This window comes from Lissotriton vulgaris, chromosome 5, assembly GCF_964263255.1.
Source record: "Lissotriton vulgaris chromosome 5, aLisVul1.2, whole genome shotgun sequence".
In the NCBI taxonomy this organism is placed as follows: Eukaryota; Metazoa; Chordata; class Amphibia; order Caudata; family Salamandridae; genus Lissotriton; species Lissotriton vulgaris.
The window spans coordinates 1,680,040,954-1,680,058,444 of NC_141693.1; the positions used below are offsets into that span (position 1 = coordinate 1,680,040,954).

The 17,491-nt window shown below is 43.3% G+C and overlaps 1 protein-coding gene across 2 annotated transcripts in view; it reads right to left on the reverse strand.

Annotated features, from left to right (window-relative positions):
* The window catches only part of KCNH6 (potassium voltage-gated channel subfamily H member 6), a 997,202-nt gene that overhangs the window by 145,441 nt on the left and 834,270 nt on the right, over positions 1-17,491 (reverse strand). For both annotated transcript variants that reach the window (XM_086923820.1, XM_086923821.1), the window contains exon 5: positions 1,407-1,832. In XM_086923820.1, coding sequence (XP_086779946.1) covers positions 1,407-1,832 — 426 coding nt within the window. The remainder of the gene's footprint in view (positions 1-1,406; positions 1,833-17,491) is intronic.

Sequence of the window (17,491 nt, forward strand, 5' to 3'; positions counted from 1 at the left end):
GGGGCCCACAGGGGGCCCCAGAGTGAACACCGCCTGCCTTTCCGTGGTGGCATTGCCGCCGCGGAAAGGCATTGCACACTTGCCATTGTAATATGGCTGGGGGTGTCTCATAGACACCGCCACCATATTAATCATTTTCCGGCGGAAAAGTGGCGGGCGGTGTTTTGCTCCGCCGTGGTCCCCCCCCCGCCATTCTAATATGGCGGGGGGGAATACAGGGAAGGATGGCGGGCGTATTTCGCCCGCCAGGCTGGCGGTGGCTACCGCCTGCCTGGCGGGGGCGATCCGCCCACCATCCTAATGGAGCCCCTAGATCCTAAACCAACACCTTTGACAAGCTCCTTCCTCTATAATGTACTGCAACGCGAGACACAGGTAAGCTGATAAAGATTACTGCTAAAGTGGTGTCACTGAAACATGTTTAAAGCCATTGCCAACACACCCACCATTAAATAAGCAGTTGCTATATTTAATTTTTTAAAGGATAGCACTCTAAGGTGTGTTGAAAGAGTGTTCATCTCTTGAGTGTCATTAACAATCCCAATGGCGGCTTGAACTCTCCAAGGGGAAGAGGTAAGATTTGAAACACACATAACATTCCAGCCATTTAAAAATTATGCATACTCACACAGGGAGTAATGCATAAAGGCATTTTCTTAAAAAAGAAGTTAATACCTGTGCTACGAAAGTTAAACATGGCTAATGACTTGCTGGTCTAAACATTGTACTCTCAGTCCCCCCGCAACGCAAAGGACTGTTGCCTAAACACAATAAGCCAAGAACGACTGAAGTGAACGTGTCATATATAGCATGTGACCATTGGGCAACTACGTGGGCCTCAGGTTCTAATACCCTCCTCGGACAACTCATGCAATAAATACATAATGTGACACTTGGATGCTATGTGAATCCCAATCATTGTTGTTTTTAGAAAATCAAGGTGCAAAACATCTACCTACAGCAATATTAACTGCAGGATATGGAGGCCTTAATATTCTCAAAGTAAGTATATATGGGTAAGTGTAGATTTACTTTTCCTAACTCCGAATATCAGTATCAATAAATACGTCATCAAGGAGAGTTGATGTGGAGTTAAAAATAGTAAATGTATATTAGCCCATATGTACATACCTTGACAGTATGGCGATAGAGCTTCCCAGTCTCTGTTGCCGTCTTTGGAAACCTCTCGCAGTAAATCTATGTTACTTAGAAACATGACAAAATATTTATAATAAGAAAAATAAACTCCAAAATAAACCAAATTCAATTATGAAAGAAAAGAACAAACGCAGAAGCCTTACCCTGAGCCTAATGTTGACACGTTTTTGACCATTAATAGAAATTCATTCTAACAAACAGATTCAATCACAACCTCCAACAGATTTGAAAATAAGCAGTTTGCTTACCTCATCGGAACCACTCCTGAAAATGAGTAAATCAAAAGGAATGGCAGCCACCATGTCAATAAGGAACCAGCCCTTAAAGTAATGGATGGCAATTTTTCCCGGGTGGCTAACCACCTCATCGTTGACGTTGACATACGTGGTCCTGAAGTTGATGATGATATCCACAATGAACATGATATCCACAATCAGGTCCACAATGTTGAGGGGGTTGCACGAGTAGCCACACTCCCAGGTCTTCTCCTCTTCCTGGTCGTTCAGCAGGAAGGCCGCGGAGTATGGCGTGAAGACGGCCGTGTAGATGACCAAAAGGAGAATGAGCCAGTCCCAGACAGCCTTGAAAGGGCTGTAGTGAAGAATGGTCCATCGGTGAATCCTGGGAGCCTGCAGCTTGTATTCTGGTAACACGTCTGCTCCTAAGGAAAGCACCTGTGATTGCGGGGTAATAAAGAAATAATGAGATTAAGATTATATGATGTATTATTTAACATGTAATAGGTGAATGTACTTTAGCTCAGCACAGTTTTACAGATCTGCTACAGATTGGCTACCAAGGTCTGCCATTTTGGATGTGGCAACAGTTTGTATAGTGTTTGAGTATATTGATATTAAAGTTGATAAGCACTTGAAATAATGAGATAAAGAAATAGGCTGAAACTGGACACCAAGACACTGAGTGAATCCAAGCATGGATGGAACGTACTCCAAAGTTACGTGTTCACAATTTTCTTGGTGCTGTCTTGTCACCTACAACAAGTGCATTTTTATCTGGCTACAGAGGAGGGAACTTTAACATGCTTCAGAAGAGAATCTTGTGCCAAAGTCTTGACACAATTTCAGTGAAAGATGACATATGGGGAAACAACTGTTGCATAAGGAGGTGGGAGCTCACCGTCTCATGTCTGCTTCAGATTTATTGATTTCCAATGGCTGGTGCAGAAGATGTGCAGATCAACAGAAACGCAATATTACAAAACAACACTTCTGCTGAACTGACCAATAGTAATGATTAGAGGAAAACAGATGCTGTTCTACTCTAATCATCCACAAAAGGAACCAGCTTCGATTCTATCAGGCTGCACAGCCACATCAATATTTGAATCCAATGAACCAAATTTATGTGCTTCACTCTTGACTTTTCTCTGATTGATACATGGTTATGTTTGCATTTGCAGATGCCCCTGACGAAGGGAATCAGTTCCCGAAATGTATTGGGTTACTTTTAATAAATCATGGCATGTGGAACCCATCTTTGACCTCCTGAGTCTTTTTGATTACCAACGAAACACACACATGGAGAAATGATTGAATAAAATGATTGAATAAAATGAATTGAATCACCACAAGTAAAAGTATGGAAGAAAAGTTACGTTTAAAATTGGAGAAAAGTAAAGAGTGAAGCACATAAATTCGGTTCATTGGATTCAAATATTGATGTGGCTGTGCAGCCTGATGGAATCGAAGCTGGTTCCTTTTGTGGATTTGTTATATTGTTAGCGCAATGAACCGATGCGCAGAGCAGGTATTGCACGCCTTTAAAAGTGGAATGTTAGAAAAATGGATAATACGGATGGACAAGGAGCACGATGGTGTGCATCTCATCCTGTTTAACCTCATCTACTCTAATCATCCGTCATGTTGGTTGTCTGAGATAAACATCTTGTAAAGAACTGGGATTTTGGTTGACTGGGTTGTGAGCCCTAGCCAAGAAGCAACCACAATCCTTGTCAGGGTGAGGCACAAGCCAACCCTAAATTAGCCTGTGCTTATCCCTATTGTAGCTTGGCACAGAACAGTTAGGCTTAACTTAGAGGCAATGTGTAAATATTTGTGTGACACTTCAAGCAGTAATAAAGTGAAGAACATCACACAAAAAAGGATCCCAAAAATCCAATCAGTACAACTGGAGATGTGCAATTTCAAATATTTTTGTGATAATAACGCCAAAAAGCATACAACGCCAATTCTGGATATCTAGTCTTGCTTGACATGGACAAAGGCACAAATTCAGGCCGACCGTGATGGAGGGCGGGCCAGCTATAGGAACCTATTAAGGCCTGCTGAAAAGAGTACCTTAAAACCAGGTTTGCGTAGCGTTGCGAGTTTCCGTGTTGAAATTGCGTCACACAGCCGAAACGAGGTGTTGGATCCTGAAATGGGGCAAGGCTGCGATGTGAGGAACGGTGTCATTGTTGATGATCCTGTTGCTGGGGCTTGCGATGTGAAGTCGGGTGCTGAAAATGCAGTGTGTAATTGGGTTAATACGTCAGTTCCGAAGAGCAGCTAGGATGCAATGCGGAGTCCGGTGTTGTTGTCAAGGCTGCTGTCAATGAGGGATTCGAGGGCCTGCGCTAAGGATGTGTTGCGCAGTGACGGTTCCGAAGGGCTGCGATACAAATCTTTGTCTGGTCAAATCCATGCAGCACCAACAATGTGCAAGGTTGTTGGAAACCTTTTATGGCCCTGAGGCTTGAGATCAGGTGGCCATACAGCTAGCCTTTGGCTCACTGTGAGTTCTGGGTTCAAGAAATGCAGGTCCAGTCCTTCTCACCCAGGCAAAAGGGCAGCAGGTCAGCAAAGCAGGGCAGCCATCCTTCAGAGCAGTCAGCAGTCAGTCCTTTTAGCAGGAGAGCAGTCCTTCTTCCTGACAGAGTATCCACAGTTCTAAATGTGTACCGAAGTGGTGGTGTCTGAGGTCTAGTATATATACCCAGTTGGGCATTTGAAGTGGGAAGAAACTTCTAAAGACATGCCTTTGAATTGGACATGTGTCCTGCCTTCCTGGGCAGGCTCCATACTAAGTATAAGGGGTATGCAGCTCTTTGTGAGGGAACCAGACACAGCCTATTCAAGTTTAAATTGCGCTGAGTCCAGCTCCTCCCTCTCATCCTGCCAGTAATGGCCATCCAGTTACACCTAAGAGCCTCATTGTGTGTGGCTGTCTAGAAAGAAATACACAAAGCTCAACTGTCAACTACCCCCAGTCATGTGACCCAGAGACAGGGTGCAGGCACCAAATGGCTAAGGCAAGAATATGCCAACTTTCTAAAAGTGGCATTTTCAAAATTGTAATTTAAAATCCGACTTCACCGCTTCATTACAATTCCAGAGACACCAAACATGAACTGGTTACCTGTTCCCATTTGGAAATGACGCTTATAAAAGATAATAATGTAACTCCGATATTATCCTATGGGAGAGGCAGGTTTATTTTGTCAGGTCGAAATGGCAGTTTAAAATTGAACACAATAGACTGCAAGTGGCCTAAGATATTTTTAAATGCTACTTAAGTGGTGACACAATCAGTGGTGCAGGCTCACTAGTAGCATTTAATTTACAGGCACTGGACACAGGGCGTGCCACTTTACTAGGGACCTACACGTAAAATAAATATGCCAATTGGGTATAAGCCAACCTAATATGTTTTAGGGAGAGAGCACAAGCACTTTTGCACATTAGCAGTGGTACACAGGGTCCTAAGGCCAGCACAAACAAAGTCAGCAAAAACAAGAGTTCTGAAGGCACAAGTTTAGGGGGAAAACTATGTCAAGGATGCCAGGTCCAACACATCTGCATCACATAAATAATTTTGTAAACATAAAACATATTCAGTGTTCATAATAAGAGACATACCTGAATTGAAACTGAAATGTTCAACATGTATAAATTTGCAGATGCAATGAAAAGACAAGGTGCCTATCGCACTCCTGATCATTCATACTCATTCACACCCCACAATAGGATTTATGAGTGTAAAGTTACTACTAGTTGGAGACCTTCCCCACACATAGGTGGAGACCTTTCCCACTGTGGCAGAGGCCTCCCTATTGAAAACTTTACAGAAAATTATTAAATATTATTATTCTTTAAAAATATTAGGGGTGCGCATAACTGGCATAATTCACTCTAGCGTAATTACTTGTAACTACCACAAAATTACTCGCAAGTATGTGTAATTGTGTGAGATGCGTGATCCAGCACTTAGCTCTATTTTCTTAGTGAAAATTGCACCATGACATCCAAAATGGGCCTGAGAATGCATTTTGCGCTAAGAAAACTGCACTAAATGCAACAGGACACCAACAGCAGTAGCCAGCAACCCCTCGCTGTCTCTTAGGGGCACATTTAACTACCTTTCACACAATGCAGAGGAGCAAACAAAGTTGCTGCGCTATGTATCATGAAAAGGACAGAGCAAAATTCTCCAAATTTACAGAGATATGCAGCAATTGTGCTCTCTCCTTGAGCTGGCGCAACGCAGGCCAACACAAGCACCCTGGCACTATAGTGCAAGGACGTCTGGTTTGAAATCAGGATTGTTTTTGTATGCTTTTCCTGCACATGTTCCTCTTTTTACGTGTGCTGCAGATTGCAGCACAAATAGAAAGAGGAAATAATGAGGAGCTATAAAGATACTTCTCCTTGTTACGCCTCACTGAGGTAGGCATACCATTTTGATACAATTCCAGGCTTACTACCCTTAGTAAATCTGGGATTGTGTCAAAATCCATTGGTGGATGAATGAGAACGCCCATGCTCCACCTAAATAGTATGCCTTCCCAATGAAAACTAAAGCAAGGCAGCGATTTGCCGTATATTGTGTTAGTCGGAATTTACTAGGCGATGCAGAGCCACGCAAGGTGGCAGTGCATGGCTTAGTAAATCTCACGAACGGGCTTGCTATGACTTGTGTTCCCTTACGTGATGCAAGGGCAATGTACACCCTTTGTAAATCTGGGCCCCAGTTCTTTGTTCCTGTACTTCTGCAGTAGGATTTTTTCCCAAAAATTACTCCTAATTACTCTAGCTGGCGTAATTGCGTAAGTTTGGTAATTTCACATCACATGAGTAATGCATAATTTCTGAAATTAACATAAGTTAAATGTAACAACATTAAACAAAAATAATATATATATATATAATTTTAGATTACCCTCTCTCTCTCAATATATATATATATATATGTATATATATATATATATAACACACACACACACACATATATAATCCTTATTTTATTATTTACCAGTTTGATAATACACTTTGATTAAAAATACAATTAAATTAAACTTTTAAACTTTAAAAAAAATAAAACCAGTTTAAATTAATTCTTCATATAACTTTTTTATAATCAATCTGATTAAATCAAAGGAACATTTAACTGTGAGTAGGATTTTTTTATTGTTTCTATTTCATCGTTTAACTATTTTTCATAATTTTTTCAGAATAATATACTTTTATATTTTTTCCTGTGCCTTCCCATTGGGAGACATCCACCACAGGTGAAGATCTCCTCCACCTGTACGTAAAACGTTTGTGGTGGGGGTGTTTGTAATAGTTTATCTTTCCCATTTTGTAATTAGTATTCCCCATTTTGCAGCCGCACACCTCCCACATTGATAATAAAACATAAGTTATGAGTATGGAGAATTCCACCACGGAAATCTCCTCACAGAAAAGATAGAGGGTGGAGAGCTACCATACTGTGCTGAGCCATAATCGGAGACTCCTGAAAGGGGGTGATCCGCTGGAATCCAGTCCAGTTTTGTACGTTGGGCTTGGTACTGAAATTCTTGTGTTTCTATGTGTCACAAACGGATACAGATAAGGGAATTGATGTAGAGGGAAATAAAGTGATTTGCTCAGATTCACAAAATTCAGTCAAGACCCAAAGGCAGCATTGAAAAGAAAGGTCTGGCCTTAATTAGCCAGACCAGCGGTGACCCAAAATTGGTGATTATTTATATTTATTTCTGTATATATTCATATACTTCATACAACTTTACAACGTTTTCGGAGTCTGGTGTATTCTCTGCTTAGGCGCCCGCTGATTTCTATGGGTATTCAGAGTGGAGCTCAGGAAGCTTCCCTTAGGCAATGCACCTTAAAAATGCAGCCTTGCTTCTCCTCTGTGCCTTCCAAGTAGGAGGCTGTATTTTGCTAACTTACTCTACCAATGGTAATACCCCTACACTCACCACCAATGTGTGCATATTCATACAGTACTTAGTTTGTGTAGGATACTGCAGGTGATGGCAACACCACTCATTTTTAGAGAAGCTTATATTTTCTTCATCAAACTTTGAACAGAGCAAGAGAAGTAAGACAGAAAGAGGATAAAAGTGGAGGAAGAAAAAGAAAGGAAAATAGTGACAAAGGGAGCAATCAGGGATGAAACAGAACCTGCTGGAGTGAAACAGAGAGACAGAAAATGTAAGATGGTGACAAAAAAGGCAGGAAATCGAATCAAGACCATACAGCATTGGCATTAGTAGAAAAATAAGAATAACCATCATGAAATATTATTTATTCTATGAAAAATTCCTTGGAAACATACATTTGGTTGAATATAGATGGGTAACAACTTTTGATATCCACGTACGTCATAGCAGCATAATAAATAAAATAATTCCTATTTGTAAAGAACAGACATATCATCCCATTAAGGGTGTCAAGGCACTGCGGGCCTTCAGGGAGATTAAGTGAGCTATCACCCAAGGTCATATGATGCTGAGCTGCTTCCGGCGATCGAACTGTGAACCCCCTCTCCCGAGTCAGCGCTCTAGCCGCTATGCCACACCTCTCTATAGTAGTAGATAAGTAGATTTAAAATCTGGTCTTTGAGCTAGAAGCCCTCAGTGAGAACCATACTTAGCAACATAATAAACTGTTTTAAATACATATATCATGGAGAATTATTTTTCAAAATTAATTTCTTACAATCGTAATCGTGATATATTATTTATAGTTTTAATCCACTAAAGCAGTACCAATATCACAATTAAAACCATGGAAAAATATGCAAACAGCCTAAAACATCCATGTATAGCTATACAATAAAAAGTTGGATCTTGCATGTGGAAGTTACTGTGTATGTCAGTATATATGTTTGTAACACGCACCGCTATAATCATAAGAGAGCAGTTGTGTAATAAGGGTGTCTTGGGCCCTAATGCAAGCAAGAGAAATAAGCCCGCTTAGCCTCTCACCAGAGAGCATCAAAGAAAGATATAGTTGGGGTGCAGTAGTGCTCTCACCCCCTTGAGAATCGGTGGGCCAAACGTTGAGTTTGCCTATCATTTTTTAAAATTATTTTGACTTTCTCTTCTTCCACTTCGTCCCTCTCTCCTTTCCCTTCTCACTTTTTTTCTTATATTCTTGCTCCTTTTACCTCTCTTTTTTCTCTGCCATTTTGTCACTCACCTCTATTTTAGTCCAACTCTTCCCAACATGTGTTTAATCCCCCTTCCCACTCTACTCTAACTACCCTTCTTTTACAAAGCGCGAATGCGCTGTCTCTCTGAGACATCTAGTAATCTGTACCAGTGGGGAAACTCCACCCATTGCGTTTGAATATGTGTTATAATGCAATCAAAATGATTGCGGTATGCAACATCGCAGTTTTTACAACGGAAGTCATTACAATGACTTACGCTGGAGGGCGCTGGATTCAGGACTAGTAAGATTTACTATTCCAACACCAGTCTACGTACAGTAGGGAATGTATTAGAATAGTAAATATTACTATTCCATAAGTTATAGCGCCCTCCAGTGCAAGTCGATGTAACGCTTGCGTTGCAATGGCAGCGTTCTAAATGCATCGCAGTGTAATCACTGCGATGTAAAGGTTGTTTCCCATTGCTTTTCAATTGGATTAGTGGCTTATCTGCTTAAATCCTTTGCTTTTCACAGGTTAATCTGTGTTTTAGTTCCTCCTTAATTTATTTTGGCACACCTATGCAGCATGGACTAACTACTGTAAACCTCCTTTTTGTGTGCTGAAGTATTTGTCTCTGAACTATTTTTAGTTTTTCATATGTTTTATAATTTGCTTGTGCACGAAACGGATCGACCAGTGATTTTTTTAGGGGGCTTGAGAACCCGGGGTTCAGGCTCCACGGTTATTCTGGGTGCCCGGTGAGTTATAAAAAATGTTTTTCTCGTGAAGCCGTGGCTCAGGTTCCAAGCTTATTAGGGTGACCGGTGAGTTTTATATTACAGCCATTACCCTGCCAAACTCACTCCAAGCACGCCTACTGCTCTGTCCAAGGTCACTACATGCACTGCTGTTTCTCTGTTCACACTCATGCCATGGTTAATCAACACATTGTCCACCCCCATTCCAGGCATGGCTTTCACTTTTTCCACCCTTACTCCATGCACAGCCATTACACACGCTTTCCACCTTCATGGTAAGTGACTTATCCTTAATACACACCAGCAGTGGTGTAGCAGCACGGAACCCCTATAAAAAACAGGGCCTGGGTCAAAGAGCCTGACTTCTCCCTGCCCTATATTGACCCTACTTCTTATGCAAGACTCTTACACAGTAGGGTACAATGGGCTCGTTGTTAAACCTGCTCAGCCCTCTCCAATCTAGCTTTGGCCACCTCCCCTCTAAAGAACCGGCATGCATACATTTCTTGCCTTGGCACTCCACAATCGCCTCTCTGCCTTTCTCATCCTTCTCGGCTTACCCGCTGCATTAAACCAGTCAAACACCCTACCAAGCGATCAATCATCGCTGCACAATTCACTGCCAGCAAATCTCTGTTCCCTTGGCCTTATCTCTTAAGCTCTTCTTTGTTTCCTCACTCTCACCTCTCTGCCTGCCTTCTCTTGCCTCTCTGCACCACCTCCCTCAATAACACCATCACCTTGTTTGACTTCATTAATCACCCTTGAGCAGACCATTCTCGAACCTTTAAGCAGTATCTCTGTTTGACGTAGCAGGGGTGTCTTGGTCTCTAATGCAAGCAAGAGGATGGACCTCTCTGTCCCTCTTTGAGGTAGTAAAATATGGCCATAAGTGGTGTCAAGTGAGCTCTTACACACAGTGGCGGCTCCTCCACTAAGGCATAGGAGCGTCTCCCCACTGCCAGGAGCATAAAAAAAAGGAAACAATAAAATGATAATAACGGAATGTAATTATCATTTTATTTATTCCTCCTGCTGCAGCAGTGCGTGAGGGGGCAGGGCGGAGCTGCAGGGCTGCAGGGGTGGAGTGGTAGACACTCCTGCACGCAGTGACTGTTTGGTCGACCCAAAACAGTCATGCACACTCCACTGTTCTCCATGCAGACTGCTTTACAGCCTTCATGGAGAACATGCCCACTCCTACAGCCCCTGGCTGTGCGCCGAGTCACACACCAGTTAGCTCCCCCAGCTTAGTGCACTTGTGCTAATGAATGCTACACATCTCAATCAATCAATCAATCAATCAATCAGTAATCTTATATAGCATGACTTCTTACTCCATTGGGTCTCAAGGCACTAACCACTGCTTCCTCACCACCATCAGGCAATCGATGACCTTCTGCCTCTTTATGCTCAGGTCGTCTATGCTTCCAATAAGCTACCCTTCTCTACCACTGCCTTCCCCCCTGACACAATCACACCCCAACTCTTGTGCAGTTCAACTCCATCTTATGGATTAAGTCCTTTATCTCCTCCAATGCTACTATATTTCAGCTTCTAGGCATGAAGAGAATCCACCCACATTCTCACTTCCAATCGTGAAAAAAAGCTATGGCGATGAGTAATCTGTACAAGTGCGACAACAGAGCTCCTGCAGTATTCCTTCTCAGCTCTTGCAAAATAATTAATTAATTACAAGAACTTTGTTTAACGTCATTAGCCTCTTCCCCACATCACTCCACCAACACCAAGCGAAAGAGCCAACACGGAGTAGTTACTGTAATAATCAATGGAATACCCCACACAACACCCACTACGACTCTCAGCTACTCACATGCCATCTCATACCTCGTTCACTAGTCCAGACAACCAGAACCTCCTCACCATGATGTGAAAACAACCCTTTGTATCATCAGGCTTGAGATCATTCACACTGCTCAACAACATCTTGTGGAGCGCCTTGTGTACTCAACATGGAGCTACCTCCTGCCTCTCAGAGCGCTAGCATACCCTCCAGTGCCTGGTCTGTAAAAGAAAGAGTGATGGTGCCGGAAGCACTGCTGATACATCTGGGATGGTGCAATTTAACTGACTGTTAGTCTTAAATCCACCTCATGCCTCTTCAATCCACTACTAATTCCGTTATTAAAAGTACTCCCCGCCCTCTATCTCATTCTTGCAGGCCCCTGCTTTCTCCATTGGTGAAAGTTTTTCCTTCTTTCTCTTCCTCCGTCTTTCAGATCTGTGTATTTTTCAGTGGTGGCACCCACTGGAAACCACCGGCACAAATTAACCACCGATACCCTCAAAGCTCACCTCCTTGATCTTGACTCCACAGTCAGCTCATCACACCTCCATTTTCTTCACAGCTCTCGGTTATCTTTCACATTTGAAGAGTTTTCATGGCATGCAAGTGACCATTGTGTAAATATGTTTATATCAGTTAACAACATAAGTACATATTGAACTGTCTTCATCTTGATGTAACCATCCATTGAGAATTGTTCTTATGTAAATATCTAATTTCTTACATTCAGCACTTCTGTTCCAAGGGCTTCCTATGCAGCAAATATTCAAAGAGACGAAAAACAGATGCAGCTTCGGGAATTTCAAGGGAAATGTTATAGTTTTAAGAGAAATCACCTCTGAGTAGCCCCCAGACTGGGCAACAATTGTTGAATGTTAGTGGTCTGGATGTTCTGAGAGTGACCAGACCTTTTTGCCTGGAAGAAAATACTGCAAGGCAGTGTCCATAGATCCTCAACGTACTCTAATTCCTACACGCACACAGACATTTGTATGCTTCATATATAATATATATATATACATACATATATATATATATGTGTATATATATATATATATATATATATATATATATATATATATATATATATATATATATATATATATATATATATATATATATATATATATATATCCAGCAAGTATATTCTCCCGCAACCTCCAAATGGCGAAGAAGGAGGGACGGACCACTTGATTCTTAGGAAAGATGTTTATTTCATGACCATTTGTTTCTTCTCAGCGCATGACGCGTTTCATGGTTCGGAAGCCCTTTTTCACATGCGGGCCACACCCAAATTAATTGATTTTAAATGCTACAAAGTGCACACCCCCCTCCATCTACTTCCGATCACATGATCATTGAAAGTGAAAACATACTGAGGTATTGTTGCAGAGCACCACATCAATGTTTTAGATTTAGTAAATATGTAAACCTTATGTCATTGATGGTTCAGTGATAACTTAAAGCATAAGATGTTTCATTCTAACGTGTCAATATGTCAATGCTTCAATTTATATGTCTATCTATATAAATACATTAATACATACAAATATATTCTCCTCTTAAAGGCATATTGTGAAAGCATAGCATTCTCTGAACAAACGTATGTTTTGAAATTATACAAAGATTGCCCAATGTAATTAAAATTGCCTTCTACGATCTAGCATGTTAAATACTGCTCTTAGTATCGTATATTTTCTAAAGAATGCAATGACCGGATAAATCCTGTCAAAGAACCACTGAACACTAAAATTCATCATACTGGATAAAAGTGCAAAGGTGATATAAAAACATATTATCAATTACAGGCATGTGAGTTATTCAAATACTAACACAAAAGTATTAAAGTTATATTTTGTTCCCTATCCTACAACATACAAGAAAGTGGAGGAGGCTATATACACCTAAAAGAAACTCATATATAGTGGCATGTGTCATTATGTTATGCGGTCTAGAATCATGGAAATGGGGAAATAGCAAGTTTAGAGAAAATTGTACATATCTTCTATGTTGTTCAAACCGTGTGGCTATTTGCTGTCGAATTCGAGAATCATTCTAGTCTCCAGTTGCCCAGACTGGCATTTTCGATTGCCCCAACGCCGAAATTTTAGAACTGAACCAACCACAAAATTCAGTCCTGCAATTAACGCTCCCTGGCTATTTCTTTGGTGCTAAAGGGGGTGCGATAGTGAGTCATGTTAATTCCAAACTTGCAGGCTCTGCAAGTGGAACATTTTCAGAATCCTTGAGCAGGTTGTAGCCACATTCTATTTTGTCTGATCTCAGGGCTACTTTTATCCAAGATTGCTCCCATACTTTTATTATTATTATTATTATTGCATTTATTGAGCGCACAGCTACCCGGAGGTTTCCCGGCGCTTGCCTTGGGAACCCGTCCTGGCTTTTCCCTGTGAGATAGCCCCTACAGGGCATCCCCAGGGTGAAAGCCAGGCATCCCGCCGCAGGGGGGCCGTTGTGGAGATTAAGCAAGCTTAATGCCCAGAGTTGCAGAGTGTGAACCCATGATTAGGTCAGGCACCGAAGCGAGAATTATCGAGTCCGTGGACATTTGAACTCAAGACCCTGCCGTGTCGGGAATTGAACCCGGGTCTGACCTCAGCTTCCGGGTCTGCCTGCTCTACACCGTGAGCCACACCTCTCCTCAAGGTGATCATGGGAGTAGCAGGCAATTTTGTACCTAACACAACATCAGTAAGTACTATAGGCAAGTTCTTTTCGACTATAGATCTAATCTTTCTTTCCTCACTAGTGTACGTAGTGATCAGTCTAGCTGCCTCATCACATGTGGCTGCTTCCTCTACTGGAAGAAGATTGTCAATGGCACTGCTCTTGAACAGACTCATCCTTGGTCGCACACTAGCTTTAGCCATAGCTTCATTAAGCACAGTATCGGTATAGCCACATGCTCTCAATCTAGTCATAGTTTCCCTCAAGCAAGAATCAAAATCAGTTGCCAGGATGCAAATTCTTTGGAGTCTTAAAATGTCACCATATTTTGGGATGTGCACTTGTGGCGTGAAGAGTGACATTTCCTGAGGTGGTTTTCCTAAACAGGGTGGTTTCAATTGTTTCATTTTTAATATAGACGTTTACATCTAAGAATTCAGTACTGAATTTATTAATGTGGGATGTAAAATGGAAATTCAAGGAGTTGTTATTAATGGCCTTTATAAAGTCTAAAGAACAAGTTACTTACCTTCGGTAACGCTTTTTCTGGTAGATACAATATCTGCCTGTGGATTCCTCACCTTGTGAATATCCCCCTTGCGTCAGCAACATTCGGAAATTCTTTTTGTAGCTTCGCGCCGACGTGGACACGGACGTCACAGAGACACGGCTCCGCTCGCGACTCCGCTGACGTCACCGACGCCTACAATAGGCCCACGCCGGCGTGATGACATCAGTTCCGCCCTTTTTTCGTTGCCTTCGAGGCACACGGACGGACCGATGACAGTAGTAATGTACACAATATACACAGTATAGAAATCAAGATAACACACACAGTGTGAAGTAAATGCAATAAAACATTTAACAATAAAACAACCCATCAGAGATACTCTGGCAAAGAAGAGTGGACAACGGGGAGGCGGGTGGGTCAGTGAGGAATCCACAGGCAGATATTGTATCTACCAGAAAAAGCGTTACCGAAGGTAAGTAACTTGTTCTTCTGATAGATACATCTGTCGTGTGGATTCCTCACCTTGTGAATAGAGTCCCACAGCAGTCCCCACTCCCGGAGGAGGGTGTCCACTCTTCTAGACCAGGAAATCCTGAAGAACAGAGCGCGCAAAATGACCATCCCTCCTCACTTCGGTATCCAAGCAGTAGTGCTTCGCGAAAGTGTGGAGGGAAGACCAAGTTGCAGCCCTACAAATATCCTCTACAGGCCACCTCTAGCCAATGCAGAGGTCGAAGACTTAGCCCTAGTTGAATGAGCTCTTATGCCCTCTGGAGGTTCCTTACCGGCCAAAGAGTAGCAGATCTTAATGCAGAGGACGATCCACCTCGACAAAGTCCTCTTATGGACCGCTCTTCCCTTCTTGCAGCCAGCAAAGCCAACAAAGAGCTGGTCGTCCATGCGACAGTCTCTAGTTCTGTCCAAATAAAAAGACACCGCCCTCTTGGGGTCCAGACGGTGCAACCTCTCCTCCTCCTTGGAAGGGTGAGGGGGAGGATAAAAGGAAGGGAGGGTAATGGATTGACCAAGGTGGAAAGAAGACACCACCTTCGGCAGAAAAGCAGCCCTGGTCCTTAGAACCATTCGATCAGCATGAATGGACAGGAATGGGGGCTTGGAACTAAGAGCTTGAAGCTCACTTACCCTCCTTGCCGAAGTTATCGCAACGAGGAAAGCAGTTTTGAAAGTTAGGAGCCTCATGGTACATTTATGAAGAGGCTCAAAAGGAGCACCCATCAAAAATGTCAGAACTAGATTCAAATCCCACTGAGGCACAATAAAAGGGACAGGAGGGAACTTATTAACGAGGCCCTTCAAAAACCTCAAAACTATAGGAGACTTAAACAGAGAAGGCTGGTCAGGCAAACAAATAAACGCCGACAGCGCTGACAGATAACCCTTCACTGTGGCAACAGCAAGCCCCTGCTGTGCCAGAGAAAGGGCAAACTGGAGAACATCAGATAAATGGGCCCTCAAAGGGTCTATGGACTTCTCCCTGCATCAAATATCAAACTTAGACCACCTATAAGAATAGATGGACTTAGTGGAGTCACGCCTGGCTGACAAAATGACATCCACCACATCGTGAGGGAGAGAAAAAGAAATCAGGTTGCCCCGTTCAATCTCCAGGCATGAAGGTGTAAGGTCTGGAGGTGGGGGTGTAGAACCTGCCCCTCCCACTGAGAGAGGAGATCTGCCCTGTGAGGGAGACGGAGCGGCGGGTGAGAGGAGAGGTGGAGAAGGTCCGAGTACCACACCCTTCTTGGCCAATCCGGGGCGATCAATATAACTTGGGCCCGGTCTTGGCGAACTTTCCTCAGAACCCGAGGAATCAAGGGTATGGGAGGAAACGCGTAAAGGAGTTGCGAGCTCCAACTCAACTGAAACGCATCCCACTAGGCTCCCTGCATCGGAAACTGGAGGCTGCAGAATGACAGGAAGTGAGCATTCTCGTGAGTGGCAAACAGGTCCACCCGAGGAGTCCCCCACATCCGAAAGATGTTGAGAACTACCTCTGGATGGAGCCTCCACTCGTGATCGGCAGAGAACTGCCGACTGAGACTGTCTGCACGAACGTTCTGAACTCCGGCCAGATGATTTGCCATCAGACAAATCTGATGGTCCTGAACCCAGGACCAGAGACACAGAGCCTCTCTGCAGAGACACTGCGACCCTACTCCTCCCTGTTTGTTGATGTACCACATCGCGGTCGTGTTGTCCGTTAGGACTTGGACCGACTGACCGCGAAGGGAAGGGAGGAAGGCCTTGAGCGCCAGACGAATTGCCCGCAATTCCAGGAGGTTGATGTGAAGCAACCTTTCCTCTGGAGACCAAAGACCCTTGACCTCCAGGTCCCCCAGATGAGCACCCCACCCGAGGGTGGACGCGTCCGATACTACTGTGGCAACCGAAGGAGGAATCTGAAAAGGCTTTCCTTGTGACAGATTGCCTTCCACACTCCACCAAGACAGATCCGCTGCAGTTTCTCTGGAGATCTTCACTGACTCCCTGAGATCTCCGCTGTGCTGATACCACTGCCTGCGGAGGCACCACTGGAGTGCCCTCATGTGCCAGCATGCATGGTTGACCAACAGGATGCATGAAGCCATCAGACCGAGCAGACGAAGGACCTTCAGGACTGGAACAACCGCTCCAGGGAAAAACAAAGGAATCATCTCCTGAATGTCGCGAATCCTTTGAGGGGGAGGGAATGCGCGACACACAGTAGTGTCCAGTACCGCACCTATGAACAGGTTGCGCTGCGAGGGCACCAGGTGAGATTTGGGTACATTTATCGAAAAACCCAACCTGTGCAACAACTGAGTTGTCATTTGCAGATGATGGAGCACCTTCTCCGACAACTCTGCTTTGATCAGCCAGTCGTCTAGATACGGAAACACATGTATCCCCGATCTTCTGAGATGAGCTGCCACCACCGCCATCACCTTGGTGAAGACTCGAGGAGCAGTAGTAAGACCAAACGGAAGAACCACAAACTGGTAGTGTTGTGACCCCACCGTAAAACGGAGATACTTTCTGTGCGACTTCAGGATGGGAATATGAAAATACGCATCCTGCAAGTCGATTGACACCATCCAGTCTTCTTCCAGCAGCGCTTGAAGAACCTGCGCAAGAGTGAGCATCTTGAACTTTTCCTGTTTCAGG